The sequence below is a fragment of the Silene latifolia genome, chromosome Y, assembly GCF_048544455.1.
Source record: "Silene latifolia isolate original U9 population chromosome Y, ASM4854445v1, whole genome shotgun sequence".
Classification (NCBI taxonomy): domain Eukaryota; kingdom Viridiplantae; phylum Streptophyta; class Magnoliopsida; order Caryophyllales; family Caryophyllaceae; genus Silene; species Silene latifolia.
This window is the reverse complement of record NC_133538.1, coordinates 91,146,778-91,163,839: the sequence shown is the minus strand read 5'-3', so window position 1 is coordinate 91,163,839 and position 17,062 is coordinate 91,146,778. Positions and strand designations below refer to the sequence as shown.

The following is a 17,062-nucleotide window of genomic DNA, read 5'->3' as shown; positions in this document are numbered from 1 at the left end:
TTATAAATTTTATGACACCTAACTGACTCCCCTAATGGTATTCTAACATCGTCCTTGATCACCTCATACTCAGTCGATTTGAGTGTCCTAGCATGTTCACTAGATATGAAAGAATAGGTCGCCCCCGAGTCAAATAAAACAAAAGAGGGCATAGAGTTTACTAGAAATGTATCAGTGACCACATGAGCATCATTCTCCGCTGCTTCCTTTCCCATCAAAAACAACTTTCCACTCAATTTAGCATTGTTCTAAATAGTGCTAGCTGAAGTGGTTGGCTAAGCATTGCTAACCTGATTTCCACCATTGCTCGATTTCTGGTACGATCCACCACCGTAATTCTGATTACCGTTGTAACCGTTCTGGTTGCTGTTATAGTTACCGTAACCCCTCTGGTTGTACTGGCCTCAGAATCTGTTACTCGGATAACTCAGCTATGGTGTGTGATAACGCCACTGAACTTCTACTTTATTCCCATTCCGCGGTGCACTCCTGTATTCAAAAGCTCGATGACCCATCTTTTGAAAATGTTAACATTTCTAACTATGAATTGATCCCCGACTTTGACTACCTGTACCACCCTTGTTATAACTATTCCCCTTGGCATAGTTGTTCCCTCTAGCAGAATACGACCTGTACTAATTATAGTGTGGTTTATTGCTAGTTGCGCCACCCTCACTTACAGTTTCAGCCATTCTCTTCTCCCCTTTATCCCTCTTTTCCTCCTTCAGCATATCTGATATGCTCTCAGCGTGACCAGCTCTCTGGTACACCTTCTCGACAGTGGTTGGCTATCTATCTACAAGCCTCTTCTTGATTTCTGTAATAGCCCCCTCTCAAATTTCACCGCCAAAATTTCAGATCCCATAATCAGGTCACCCCCATATTCAGAGAGCTCCGTGAAACGGTTATGGTGCTCCTCAACCGTCATCTTCTCCGATATATTAAATTTGTCAAACTCATACCTCATCCTACTTCGAATATGTTAGGGTATGAATGTGTTCCTCAACATAATTTTAAAGTTCATCTTAGAAATATAGGTCTCACCCATCTCCTTGTAGTCGTCTCTGTTTACTTCCTTGTTCTTGCTCCACGAGAACCCCACCTTTCCTTTCAGATAATAGGGAGCCTGATGCACTTGTAGTTCAACTGGGCAACTTAACAACTCAAATAGGTTGTTGAATTCTCGACACTAGTCCCCGAATAGCGATGACTCACCTAACCCATCATACTTGGCAGGCATGTGACGAGTTATCAAGGAGCTCATCTTCGGTGCATCAACCACCGACGCTTTATTAGATTTTTTCAGCGTCTCAGTTAGCGCTTCATTCATTTGTATCAGTCTGTCGACCTCCACTTGTGACATGGTTATGGGTTTACCCTTCTTTGGAGGCATTGTTTCATTCTTTTAAAATTAACAAACATAAGCATTTTGCTTATTAGACAACCTGAAATCAACTAGGGAAGGGTTCACATATCTCCTTGCACTTGTATAAATACGAATAAATTTAATTAAACACGTTTCATATCGTTAGACATGCGGAACTAATACCATAATCAACATGATTTGACAGTACTGTGATGTTGATCGATCGACTAGATGTAGTTATCGATCGACCATCAGTTATTCTTTACATTTTCAATCGACACATGGAGTATGTTTTGGAAGATTTTGTTTTGGTCGATCGACATGTACCACCGCCGATCGACTTTCAGCATATCATTCTCCCTTTGTCGGCTGGTAACCGCAATTTTACTAAATCGAAATGCATAACTATTCGCATACAATAATTATAAGCTAAATTTCAACCTATAATAATCTCATATGTAATTCCATAGATCTCATCAACTTCCACATTATAGGTATTAATCCAACAATTTCTTATTACTTAACCACATACCTTATTAGAAACCGTAGCATATTCCGACACTTTACCAATATAGCCCTTCCACCTTACTTCCTTGTTCATAATCAAACCAATCATGCACCTCAAGACACAACAATATCCACGCTAACTACCCTTACTCTTTACCTCAACATAGTGTCCGGCTCAAAACTAATAGGGCCAGAACTCGTATTAAGGATGTCTCGTAACCGGGTTAAGAGGGCTCCAAATAGCTTCTACCCGGTGTTAATTTTATTTAGACTCATCCTAGGTTCATTTGTTTCATTTTTTTTGCCCTAGGATCGTTTGCTCTGATACCACTCTGTAACACATCCATTTAGGATGGAGCCTTAACAAGGCATTACTGACTAAATAGACGTGTACCATCTCGGTAACCCGAGGTAGTGAATAACAAAGTAACACAATCAAAAGGTACTTTAAATAAAGTTTACATCATTAAAGTAAAACGGTCTCAACTGAAAGAATTATAATCCTCAAACAACTGACCAAGTATAACCGTTTACAAATAACTTTATTAAATATCATAATAAAACTAAAGTTTCTAACTCGTGAACTTTAGACTTCATCTATGCATCATACGTCCGACCATCCCCAAGCACAACATCATGATCAGCTACTAATCTGTACCTGCTTTATTAACTGCTCCCCATTCAATCGAAAATTATTGTATTGATCAACATAGGCCACCCCAGAAATAGGTGACAATTTTGACAGAAGACACAAACACGTTAACCACTGGTTGAGTAGGGATAAAATAAGACAATGTAAATAGCCAACAATAACGGAAATGTAAGGAATAACTGCAACCATTGAAAAAAACAACAATACCATGATAATGAGTGTCCAATCTCGCATCTTATACGGGCCAACCGTTACTCCTGTCAGCAAGTATGGCACAGTTCCCATAACACCTTGCACATACCAATTATAGCACAACTCCAATAACACAGTACTCATCACAATAAGGTACAACTCCCTTAACACCATACCATTTCATCACACACTGGCACAACTCCCTTAACACCGTGCCTCAAGAGCAATAATAAAATATAATCACAAGCATACAATAAAATCGTAAGAATTGTATAATAACCAACCTCAAACAATAAAACACCAATGACATACTATTTAGCACACGAAAACCAGAATGACGATCGCCATCTAACTTTTCTCGATCGACCACTGTACCTACTATCATTCGACCAATACTGGCCGTCGAACGACACCTGAACTTGTGTCGAATGACACCTTTAATAGACAACCAGTAAACACGCTACATATTCAATAGTACGACGAATCAATTCAACCACATGAAATTATAAAATATCAAGGATGAGTAGGGTATCCCTACCGTGATAGTAATTCCGCGATAAGAATTATTAAGGATCTAGAACCGCTCCTCTATGAATTTGTGCCCTAATTGAGCAATAACCATAACATATAATTAATTATGATACAATCTAATGATGGGTCAAATGAATGAATACTATTACAATTAGGGTTCTGTAATACCCGAAAATTTTGGGACCCGCAAAGGAACTTTGGACACGTGAGCGGACCAACACATACTCGGAAGCAAAGGATGACCGTACACTAGATCAAGTAAGACCTAAACTAGACCTAATAGACTTCTAGTGGATAGAGTAGAACTTCCAGCGGATCGAGTGGCTGGCACTCGGTCGAGTAAAGCATATACTCGAGCGAGTGAGTGGCACTCGGCCGAGTGAACCTATCACTCACCCGAGTGGCACTGTGTAGTACCCGATAAATCATATTTCGGGATTACACCCTATCCTATCCAAATCACTTCCTCCTCCTTCCTTATTACTCTAAACTCCCTCCTCTCTCTCTCTAGATGCTGCCTAAACCTCTCCCATGACCTTCAAAATCCCACTTTTCTCCTTTGTCTCGTGTTAATCTCAATTTTAGGGGTTTTTACTAGGGGAGATTAATTAGTAATTAACATACATAATATGGGTAATTAGTGGCTAATAATAAGGGGTTTCATATTGTATTATAGTGTAGAATACATTGTGATAGTCTTGTATGATTTTTTTAGGATGTGACCGTTTTATGAGACGGAATAGAGTCGGATTCGAGTAGCTTGTGAAGAATGCGAAAATCTAGGTATATCCTACTCGGTTTCAATACTTGGTGTACATATTTGTGTGTCTTTCATCGTCATTGCATTGTGTGAGTCGATTTACACATCATGTTGGTAATTTAGGAATGGTTGTTCATAACATGTTGGGATTGATTTTCATGATGAGTGAAATATTTGGTGTTGTATTTAATATTCCATGTGTGGTTATTGTTGTTTTGTATTGAAGATTGTTGGTAGTGATATTTAGTTGTTGTGGAGTCGTGAGACGATTGGGAGATCGTTTTACGCTTTGGTCGCCTCTTGGAGCTTCCTACTCTAAGAGGGATGTGCAAATTAATGACTTGAGTACGGAGGGACACATGTGTGTGAGACACAAAGTTTTGCAGGGTATCCGATTAGCTTCCAGACCCGGTACGTCCGGGCGTGTCCCAGTACCTTTGTGTGGGGTGCAGTGTCTTGGCTATGTCCCTGGCACTTGCGGTTATGGGTATGCAATGGCGTGTCCCAGTACCGACATGGTAATTTTGTCTCATTTACATTTGGCATGTTGCATAATAATTTATTAGGTTTTGTCTCATATTAAATTATTGAAACTGACGTGTTGTGTGTCTGTGTAATTGTCACCTATTTTCGGGGTGGCCTCTGTCAATCCATATGATATTTCTGATCATAGAGGGAGCAGGTTGAGTTGGTGTCACGTGGGAGACGGGACGAACTTTGGACTTAGACGGATTTCGGTTAAGTATAAGAGCAGCTGACAAAAGAACATAACCCCATAATGAATTAGGCACTACGGTGGGACTCATCATGGATCGAACCATATCAAGTAAGGTTCGATTTCTCCGTTCGGACACACCATTCAATTGAGGTGTTCCAGGTGGAGTTAACTGCAAAACGATTCCACAGTCTTTCAGGTGTTGATCAAACTCATTTGAAAGATATTCGCCACCCCGATCTGAAAGAAGTGCTTTAATCTTTCTACCCAGTTGGTTCTGTACCCTATTCTGGTATTCCTTGAATTTCTCAAAAGACTCACTTTTATGCTTCATTAAGTAGACATATCCGTATCTACTCAAATCGTCCATGAAAGTGATAAAATATCTATAGCCATCTCTAGCGGTAATTGACATAGGTCCACATACGTCCGTATGTATGAGTCCTAATAGGTCACAAGCGCGCATTCCAACACCTTTGAAGGAAATTCGACTCATCTTGCCAATGAGTCATGATTTACACGTGCCATATGCAGAAAATCCGAATGAGGAAATAGTCCCATTATCGACGAGTTTCTTTACGCGTTTCTCATTTATGTGTCCCATTCGACAATGCCATAGATAGGTTTGATCTTTGTCACCAACCTTTAATTTTTTATTATTCATGTGTAATATTTCTGTGCTTTGATCTAAGATATAAATTCCATTCATGGAAACTGCTTTGCCATAAATCATTTCATTAAAAGAGAAAATACAACTATTATCCTTTATTGAAAATGCAAAACTGTCTTTAGCTAGTACAGAAACAGAAATAATGTTCTTAGATAAACTGGGTACATAGTAACAGTTATTTAAAGATAACTCAAAACCACTAGGGAGTTGGATTACATATGTTCTCTTCGAGGCAGCAGCTACTCGTGCTCCATTCCCGACTCGCAGGTCCACATCACCTTTTTCGAGACGTATGATGTTCTTTAGGCCCTGCAAATGATTACACAGATGAGAACCACAACCAGTATCTAGTACCCAAGTTCCGAAACTTGCATGGTTAATCTCAATCATATGATTATAAGATGACATACCAACAGGAACGACGCGGCCTGCTTTGATGTCCTCACGGTAGACGGGATAGTTCCTCCTCCAATGTCCAGTCTTGTGACAACGGTGGCACTCTATGTCACCGCCCTTGCTCTTTGTCTTGCCCTGTGAGCCACTAGTCTCACCAGGCGCACTTTTATCATTTCCTGGCTTCTTAAACTTTGGCTTACCTACAGCTAGGTCGCCATGAGCCTTGCCCTTACCTTTACCTTTGTTGTAATTTGTGAGAACATCCTGCCTGATTTTACAATGCTCTCACTGATTTTACAATTCAGTGCCTCCAGCTTCTCGACATTCTCAATCATGTGAAGAATGTGTGGGCTAACCGGTTGGCCCTTCTGGAGTTTCGCATCAAAGAAGCGACAGGTATGCTCATATGTAATGATTCTCAGTGCCTTTGAGAACTCATTAGTGAGCGTGGTGAATATCTTGTTTGCACCTTGGGCAATAAAGCGTCTCTGCAAATTGGTTTCCATTGCAAAGATGAGTACGTTCTTTATCGCACCCGCTTCCATAACGAAATCACTATAAGCGAGTGACTCGTTGACTCCTGCATTTGGGCTTGGGTTGGCCGGTATTGACTCAGTTAAATACCTGAGCTTACCGTCAGCAGTGGCAGCATTCCGTAGTGCCGCCTCCCGATCGCAAAATTGGACCCATCATTCTTGATTGAGTGGGGTGATTCATTTGGTCCATGAACATTTTAAGCTAGGACGAACGATCTAGTGTGGCACTAGGCATTGGGATTGCGTTATTTCCAGCCATTTGTTGTAACAGTATTATTGATAATAAGCGTGTTCTACACTGCGAAAGAAGAATAAAATAATAAGCATGTGCATCGTTTTTATTTTAAGTCTAATGAACTACTGTCATAACGCGAAGACTCAAAAACATTTATACAATTGACCTCCCTCAAGAATTATATAAATGACCCCAAGACTCAATTCTCTGTAAATTCATAAGCTAACCTGTTAGCTAATTCTACCGTTAGAATTCCTGGTCGATAAATTTCTGTAAATTCCATCTTTAGTCCATCATAATCACGAGAAACTCTTCGGACTATGATGTGGAGGTAAACTAATTCAACACAACTACTTACCCAACGTAGAAGGGGTCATATTAGGCCTACCGACGAAGAAGGGATTCATAGATGTTTGCCCTTATAAAGACTAATCTCAATTTCCGTTTTAGAGGAAGATCCCATCAACTTTTTAATTCATTTTAAGTGAACTATAATCTAGCATGCGAGAATAATTAAACTAAGGTGATGGCTTAATGACTGTGACATCTGCATGTCCATGAAAACTAACATACAACCTATATGAGTCAATTTTCATGCATTTTAGTAGTAGGTGGTTTGGTTTTAGGCGGAATATGATGCAATTACTAACATGTGAATGAAAAGCAATAAGAATGAAAAAAAAAACGTAAAAACAGTAAAAATCCTAGTGCGGCCTATCCTATCAAAATGAACAATAAATACAAGTTTGGAATCCATCCTTGGACCCAAGAAGCTTGTCTTGATGTTCCATCTTGATCCATGTAGCGGGAGTGAGCTTGAATCTTCATCTTTAGTCTTCTTTGAAATTACAATAAATAAAATTACATAATTGACCTATTAATTACATTCTAATTTCAAAAACCCAAAACTAAAATAAAGGAGATTCGAGATCTCATAATTACATAAGAAATCATGTTTCCTTCATTACGAAAACATAATTTGACTAAGGCCACACTAAGTATTACAAAATACAACCGATTGCAAAAATAAATACGTAAATAAAATTCATTCATTCGATTCATTCAACAGAAATAAAAGCATCAACTAAAATAAATTAAACATACATAATACAATACATTAATTATGTTGATTAATTTATCCAAACCACCTATTTAAATTAAATTAAGTGACAATTCCGCAATTAAATCACATTAATTTCATTCTCAATCCATATTAAACTTGTAATATGAATTCTATCCGTCAAAATTTTAAACCGCTTTAAAATAACTCGGTATCTTTAAATTGTGAACCGATTCACAATAACTAATTGGCCAAAAAAAAAACAAAATCTAATTTTTTTTATATTGGTCTCGGCCGATAAAAAAACAAATATTTTTTTTTAAAATTTTTCAGCTGTCACGGCTGAATTTAAAAAACAACAGCCCTTTTCCTATTTACCTCCTTATTTCGGTTCACTTGGCCGAAATTAGGGAAAGTTTTTCTTTTCCTAATTGACTCCATGTTTCGGTCTGTATAAAAAGAAAGGTAGAGAATTATTTCTACCCTAATGCTTTTTCTTGACCTAGCCTCCTCTTTCTCATCACAAGAACACAAAGACAATTAAATTTTACAGAAAATTTTAGATTGATTTCTAGCATAATCAAAGGGCATATCTTATATCGTCTTGGGTGCAACTAATAGGCGAATATCAATTTTGATATTGTTCTTAGGCCATATTTGCTAGGACCGAAGGTTATTTCTGAATCTTTTACTTTTGTTTATGTATTTTATTTTATGACCTTAGATCATCTTTGTTAAATCGTTATAATCCTTCTAAATTAAGGGAAGTATACAAATTATTTCCCACAAGTGGTATCAGAGATTTACAAATGTTATCACACTAATTTGTGGAGGACACAAGCTCCAACAGTAATCTGCCTAGCCACCATGGACGGACAAAGCAGTCTATTGTGAATCCAAGCTTCATTCCTTTGCAGCCACACAGAGTACCAAACGGCAAGAATAACAGCAGTGGTCACAGTCTACTCCATCTCCTCCTATTTACCTGCTGTAAGACATTTGCAAAGCTTAAATAAGCCCCTAACGCAATAGTAACTAACTGCATCACCTGCTTAGTGTAGACACAATCCTGAAGCACATGGGTGTGACTCTCAATAGCCATGGCACATAAGCAGCACAGGTTGTCAGATGCCACATTATATTCATATAGTCTGTCTTTCATCCTCAATGCCTGATGTGAAAATAACCAGGCAATGAAGGAATCTTTAGAAGCATCTATAAAACACCAGACAGGCTTATAGCAGATGACTTCCTCGTTCATTTCTCTTAACCAATTGTAGCAACCCTTAACAATATAGATTCCATCATTCCTATCAGTCCAATAACCTTGTTTTAAAATATCCCTCACCTGACATACTTTCTTCCAATGCCAGCTGACAGCAGAAGAAGGAATGTAGTCAAGCCAAGGATTATCTTTCATATAAACGTGATGAACCCATTGGACCCACAGCTTATCAGGTTTGGTTGCAACACACCAGGCAAGCTTGCCAACAGTAGCAATATTCCAATTCAGACTCCATTTCAGACCCAACCCTCCTTCCTTCTTGGGAGAGCAAACCTTCTGCCACACAAGCAATGGTGTTTTATTGTACTCAACACCTCCTTCCCATAAATAATTTCTACAAATAGCATCAACTCTTTTAATAACTCCCTTAGGCAGAACAAACATGGACGCCCAGTAAGTGTGCATTGTGGCTAACACAGAACTTACCAAGGTGTGTCTACCAGCAAAGGAGAGCTTCTTAGCACCAAGACTTCTAACTCTATTCACAATTTTATCAATCAAGCTTGCACAATCTTTGATCTTTAATCTGCCTGCTGTAATAGGAACACCAAGATACTTAAAGGGTAAGGTACCCTCTAAGAACCCCGAGATGGACAAAATTTCTTGTTTCAGGCCATTATGCACCCCATTAAAGTCGGCTCTGTATTTCTGAGGATTCATCTTCAGTCCAGAAGCATTAGAAAAAGCAGAGAATGCCCTCAACAGCAGCACCATAGATTGAGCATTACCTTTACAAAACATCAAATAATCATCCGCAAAAATCAAGTGAGTGAGTTTCATTTGTTTGCACAGAGGGTGATAACTGAACTGCATCTTTTCAATAGCACAAGCCAATATTCTGCTTAAGTATTCCATGCAGAGAGTGAATAAGAGAGGGGAGATGGGGTCTCCCTGTCTTAGAGCCCTCCTGCCATGAAAAAAAAGAAAAAGTTTCTCCATTTATAGCTAGACTGAAGGCAGCACTAGATACACACTCCATCACCAAATGCTTGAACTTTCCAGGGAAATTGAAGGCAGTAAGATAATCTCCCAGAAACCTCCAACTGACTGAGTGATAAGCTTTTATTAGATCCATCTTAAACATATATCTTGAAGAGAAGGCTTGTCTATTATAAAGTTTAACCAAATCCTGACAAATCATGATGTTTTCAATAATGCTCCTGCCATTAATAAACCCTCCCTGATTCATACTAAATAATCCAGGAAGAACCTTAGCAAGCCTATTGCAGATAAGTTTAGAAATGCATTTATACAACACATTGCAACAGGCAATGGGCCTGAATTGAGTAACAGAATTAGGCATCTTGCATTTAGGGATCAAGGTTAAAGTTGTAGCATTAAGTTGTTTGAGGAGCTTCCCAATGGCAAATACATCCATGATGGCCGCACTAACCTCATTCCCTATAATTGACCATGAGTCTTTGAAGAAGGAACTAGAATAACCATCAAGGCCTGGGGCTTTATGGTCAGGAATAGAGAAGATAGCAGCCCTAATCTCCTGAGGAGTAACAGGAGTTAACAGCTGCACCCAGTGTTTTTCATTGCAGACCTTTCCTCTTTTAATAATATGATGGTTTACAGGATCAGTTCTCGCCGCAGTACCTAATAGGTGCTTGTAATATTGTAAGAAAGAATCCTGAACTCCTTGGGGTCAGAATGTTCCTTACCATGCAAATTCTTAATAGTAATGATCCGATTCCTTTTAAACGTGGTTTTAATGATTCCATGGAAGTATTTGGTGTTGCAATCTCCATCTTTAGTCCATGCAATCTTAGTTTTTTAACTAAGAAAAAGAGCACATGCTTGCTGTAGATCTTTAACTTCCTCATGTGCTTGTTTTTCTTTAACTAACCAATAAACATCTCTAGGATCATCAGCTACCTTAGTTTGGATATATTCAAGATTCTTCAAAGCTTTAATTGTACAATTATCAATATCATCGAAATGATCCTTATTGAATCTCCTCATATGGGATTTCAGATGCTTTAGTTTGTGAACCAGTTTGAACATATTTGTCCCTTCAGTAGAGCTCTTCCACCAGTTTATAAGATTAGGAATGAAAGGTGACTTGCCCCACATAGCATAGTACTTAAAAGGTTTCCTATGAGTCCTATGTTGACTGGCACTCTGGATTAGACAGGGAGTATGATCAAAGGTACCCTCAGGGAGAAAATTTGCATACATATCATTCATCTCCACACCCCAATCATAATTGATAAGCACCCTGTCCAATCTACTATACACTCTAGTGGCAAGTTCCTGCTTATTATTCCAGGTGAAGAAGGAACCAATAGCAGGACCATCAACTAGGGCACATCTATCCAAACACTGCTGGAAATCATCAATCTCAGCATCCAAACTATCACCACCAAGCCTTTCGGAATGAGATAATACACAATTGAAATCTCCACAAACTACCCAAGGCTCATTGATTTTACCGGTAATCTTAAGTAACTGCTCCCATAGAGGTCTTCTCTCATTCAAATCATTAAATGCATACACCATAGACAGAACAAACCCCTTATTAGTGCTGATTTCAATAACTCTCATGTTGATACATTGAGCTGAATAATCAAGGAAATCTACCTGAAAGACAGCAGGGTTCCAAACAATCCATATCCTACCACCCTTATGCCATCTATTCTTAGTAGTAATGCTCCACCCATCAACTAGAATACCATTTAAACTATTTAGAGACAAAGCTTTGATCTTTGTCTCAAGGAGCCCAAACAAACCCCCATTATTCATATGCATAAACCATTTAATATGTCTTTGCTTTGTAGGATTATTAAGGCCCCTAAAGTTCCAAAACCCGAAGTTATACATTCCCCAGCACATGGTGAGGAACACTACCACTTACCCCAATGCCTACCTTAGGTGTTGTAGAACCATTAAGAGACTCCGAAAAGGTATGTTGGCCAAACCTATGTACAACATAGCCACCATCAGCCAACGCTTGTCTGCTCAATCTAATGATAGTCCTTATTAGAGCTGGGCCAGAGCTATATGTTGCAGCCTTGCTCAAGACAACAGGCATTTCCAACTGAATCTCAACTGGCTGCTTAGCAACAGTCACAACAGAGGTAGTAGAATTACTAGCTTCCCCTGGAACTATAGTTTTAGCAGCCTGTTTAGGCCTCCAAATTTTTGCCCCTGTCTTGCCCTTAGCTGGAGCCACTGGTGCTTGTTTCTTAGCCTTCCTACAGTCTGAAGAACTATGTCCTAAGCCTTTAGAGACAGTACAAACCAAAGGCTTCCATTCAAATTCAACTTCTATAATAACCAGGTCATCTTGTTCATCAAGGAACTTGACCTTATCAGAGAGGGGAGAACCTATCTGAATCTCAATCATAACTCATGCAAACCCTAGACGAGTTTTATCCTCTGTGGCTGTATCACACTTAATAAACTCACCAATAAATCTTGAAATTTTACCAATCCCTTTACCCCAGAATTTCAATGGTAGTTTACGCAATCTAACCCACACAGGAACATACTTGACCTCATGCTTAATTAACTTAACTTCAGGGGTCCAGGGCTTGACTATGAGAGGCTTATTATCAAACAGAAAGTGCCCGTGTTTTAAAACAGCATTTCTAGCAGCTCTGCTCTTAAAACGAACTAAGAAGACACCATTAGGAAGAAAAGAGAGTTTGTCTACCTGATGGTTAACCCAAAGTCGTCTAATAAAACCCTCAACTATTTCCCATGGAGGATTCGCTCCAAACATGAACAGTAGACCGAGTTCTTGTAACACCCCCATTTATCCAGGAGCCTTTAGCTAGACATTCCCAAATAAATAGGACTGTTACCATCTCGGTTTCCCGAGGTAGTAGATAACAAAGTCCAACTCACCAAAGTACTTTAAATAAAAACTTTAATGATTACATATTTATTACAAATTAACCAACTAAACTTAATATAAAATAAATACAACTCGAAGCGGAAAATAAATAAAGTGACAAAATTTTCTATGTGGTCTAGAATTCTAGGTAGCTTGGCCAAGTCCTCACGCATCCCATAGCTCCCAAGTCAGCTAATATTTAGTACCTGTCAAATCTGCTCCCCATTATGGTTCACCGCAGGTGTTCACGAATACACAGTCAACCGCGAGGTTGAGTAGGAATAAACTTAACAACAATAATAATAATCCAACCAAAATGAACATCCTTCAAATTCTCATCACTTCATCCGTACAATTCACTTACGTCACTGGCAGTAGCACAACTCTCTTAACACCGTGCTATGCTCAACTCAATTGGCAGTGGTATTTTCATACCATGCTCAACTGGCAGTAGTACCCTCCGTACTATGCACAACTGGCAGTAGTAATCACTTACTATGCACAACTATCACTGCAGTAGTAATTACTTACTATGCACATCTGGCAGTAACGATTGCTCGCTATGCACAACTGGCAGTAACACCCTCCGTGTTATGCTCAACTGAATAATCAACTCTCCAACAATGAAATATAACCAACAACAAAAACTCAATAACAATCCCGTCATACAGCTCCGTCAACAACTACACATATACTCCGTCTCCAATAATAAATCACAATATTAACATTAATCTCATCGACCGTCACAATTAAACATTCATTCACTTAACAATAAAATCCGAGTTGAGTAGGAAATTCCTACCTTTTAGCAAATCGCGCACACAAGCCAATTAGTAACAATCTTGTACAAAATCGGATCCTACAATTATAACAAATATAAATTAATAATTTAGCTAACTAATTGCCCCGAATAACTTCCTTCATGGCTACGTAACAAAACATACATACTAAAACATACATGTTATGAGATGTTCACTAAACATATCACCATCCCACAAAAAGCCAAACTTTGCTATTTAATCAAGACACAACCACAATTACAAGCTCCACACCATTACCCGCAACCTATGCATGTAGCAAACTAACAACCATCATAGTCTTTATTAATATAATAAAATTATACTCAAAACAACTCCATCAAACGCATACTCCATGACCCGACACTCCTCACGTCACACTAACACCGCGCACGGACTCGAAGCCCGACCGCACACAAACTAGATAAGCGACCAGGACTTGCCCATTCCCAACTACGACAATGACCAATATGATGTTACAACATCGGCGTGACGATAATGAAGCATCATAAAATTTTCACCATTACATTACCCATTAATAGGCTTAAACATTAGCACCAGTTTCGGAAATAAATACCTCAATTAATCGCCTCTCTAGTCCATAAAGCTCCGCCTAAAACAGTCGAAAACGGTATGACTTGCTACTGCCCATATCTTATTACAACATTAAAACGCTCCTAAAACAAACCTCACATCACCCTATCCTACCAGCTATATTTACCAGTGACATCGCTAGCTAATTCCAATTTCAGACGGTCTTTATCTTGCTATAATAAAAGGATTTATACGACTTACTAACAACTAATTAATGTATTAACGAAGACGGACTGTTACCTTGGATACTAATGGGAGACTGGAGGCGATATCTATGGTGAAGACTCGGTGGCAATGACAAGCGTGACGACCGATCGCGTTCTTGTTCTCAGCCGACTCTCCTCTTGTTGAAGATGGGAAATAGGGGAAGGGTTTACACGAATTATACCTATTTATATTTATATATGTATGAGTGTTGTGATTTGGTAAGGTTAGAAGCCCTTTTCCAACTGGTCAATCCTAATACATTATTATATTGTATTATGTAATTTTATTTATTACTACTATAAGGTAGCCAATATAATATACGGAGAATAATATAAAAATACAATAACATTACCAAATTATGAACTTATAATTACCTTATTATTTCCATATAAACCCAACCTAAAATACAGGGTATTACATTCTTCCCCCCTTAAAATGAACTTCGTCCCGAAGTTCACCCAGGAATACCACAAAATTCTCTGTAAACACCCTTACAACTGAGTACCATTCCAACTTATGATCATTGCAACACAATTAACCATTTATTATTATTATTATTATCAAGCTATATCAACTTATCAAAATGCATCATAAAATAAAGTCAAAACACGGAAGTATATCTCAAAGTAAACTCAAAACATGAGGTGTCACATTCTACCTCCCTAAAAAAAAAAAAAACTTCGTCCAGAAGTTTTGAACTACTATTACTTATTAAACTACCGACAACTTAAATACTTATATAAATTATAAGACTCTAATCCTCTCAATAAAACTAGTTACCCTTCTCTCCATTCCTTGCACTTTGTACTAGCATTTGTACCAAAAGTCTTTCCACCATTACTCTGAGTGCCCCCACTGCCTTGCCTATTGTTGTAGCTCCTCTGGGTACTCCATTGTCCTGGATACCTATTGCTCCCAAAACTTGGTGCGTGAGTTCGATAACCCTCTTGGTTCCTATTTTCATTACTTCCCCTAGGTGCACTCCTGCATTCAAAAGCTCTATGCCCCACTTTATTACAGTTAAAACATCTCCATCCTCGAACTGGAATCTGACCTGAGCCTCCTTCTCCACTTCGTGTTGCACTTCCACTATAACTAAACCCTCCGGGTGAAAAATGTTTAGATTGAGTATTGTTTTTCTTACTACCCCCAACTACCTCACTTGATAACTCAGCCTTTCTCTTCTCACTCTTTTCCTTCTTCTCCTCCTTCTCCCTCCTCTCTTCCTTTAACATATCTGCAATTCTCTCTGCGTGCCCAGCTCGTTGATAAACATCATCCATGGTACTTGGCTGACCAGCTGCAAGCCTCTTCTTAATAGCTGTTGTTAATCCTTTTTCAAACTTGAGTGCCAACATCTCATCAATAAAATTCAAATCGGCTACATATTCGACAATTCCATATACCGTTATAATAAGTCTCTACTGTCATCTCCTCAGTCATCTTGAAAGAATCAAATTCAGCTCTCATCTTACTCCTAATATGTTCCGGTACAAATACACTTCTCATAGTCTCCTTGAAACCCTTCCAAGTGATAAAAGGTTCATCACTCTCCCTCCAAGCTTCCCTTAAGACTTCCTTACTACGATTCCACCACAAACCCGCTTTTCCTCTCAAATAGTAAGCAGCTTGATCTACTTGCAACTCTGCAGGACATCCTAGCAACTCAAAAAGGTTGTCAAACTCTCTATGCCAATCCCCAAGTAAAGATGGTTCACCTAATCCGTCATACTTTGTCGGGTTGTGCCTTGCGATACTAGCACTCATCTTTGCTGGATCCTGAACCGACCCCTTACCTTTCAGTGCCGCAGTCAAAGCCTCATTCATGGATATCAAACGATCAATCTCCTCTTGGGACATGGTAGAGGGTGTAGGTGTAGATATCTTTGGAGGCATGGTTCTATAAAAGCAAAACAAGACAACATAAGTTTCTACTCGAGGAAAGATGGCTCAACATTTTTAAATATTCTATACTTACAAAACAAGGTTTGGTCAATTTTATCCTTTCTCACCCCTCTTTAGGTCCTCCTATAATCACTCCTACCTCCCAATTATCATAGGTTAGGAATCGACAAAACATGTATATTAAACTTTTGGTAAACTCGCGTTTTCGGAAATCAAAGTCAAGCTGTAAATTTCAAAAATCGTCATTAAATAACCGTTACGTTCTACATTGAGTTTTTTATACTTTCCAGAAAATATAAAGAGTTTTCAAAACATGGAAAAAAGAATCAAGTCCAAATCTCGAACAACCATTTTATGAAGATTTTTACAATTCAGTGGGTCCAAACAGAAACCGATCAGCAATTTGTCAAAAACTTGGGTCAACTTGTAAAAATCACTATTAATTGTCAAAAATTTACCTTGCCACGCGCCTTATCAATTTGGACACATATTTGAATCTTTTAAACAGTGGAGTTGGAATTAAGCAAAAAGATTAAGTATGTATTAAATGAGAAATTTTACGAAATTGTTTGTCGAAAACATAACTGTACAGGAACATTCTGACCACTGTCCACTAAATTATTTATTTCTCCCAAACCGTAAAACTTTTAAACATGAGACCAACGGAATTGGTAAGCTAACTCATTGGGTTATCACTCATAAAAATTACAACCTTGTATGATAAATGGAGGTCAAATGGCAACTAAATCAAGTAAGGGTAAAATCTGACGGAATAAAGTTCAGCTCTAGGTTCCTTTCTACTAGGTCACA

At 38.5% G+C, this 17,062-nt stretch overlaps 1 protein-coding gene across 1 annotated transcript; it reads right to left on the bottom strand.

The window, feature by feature from the left end:
* Nucleotides 1-1,040: 1,040 nt before the first annotated feature.
* Nucleotides 1,041-11,653, bottom strand: LOC141628514 (uncharacterized). The gene is made up of 9 exons (XM_074441647.1): nucleotides 10,705-11,653; nucleotides 9,880-10,507; nucleotides 8,606-9,812; nucleotides 3,093-3,177; nucleotides 2,733-2,815; nucleotides 2,532-2,639; nucleotides 1,899-1,958; nucleotides 1,216-1,402; nucleotides 1,041-1,126 (listed from the first exon to the last, which is right to left on the bottom strand). Exons 1-9 carry the CDS (start codon nucleotides 11,651-11,653, stop codon nucleotides 1,041-1,043), a joined length of 3,393 nt encoding a protein of 1,130 aa, XP_074297748.1.
* Between the last annotated feature and the right edge of the window lie 5,409 nt (nucleotides 11,654-17,062).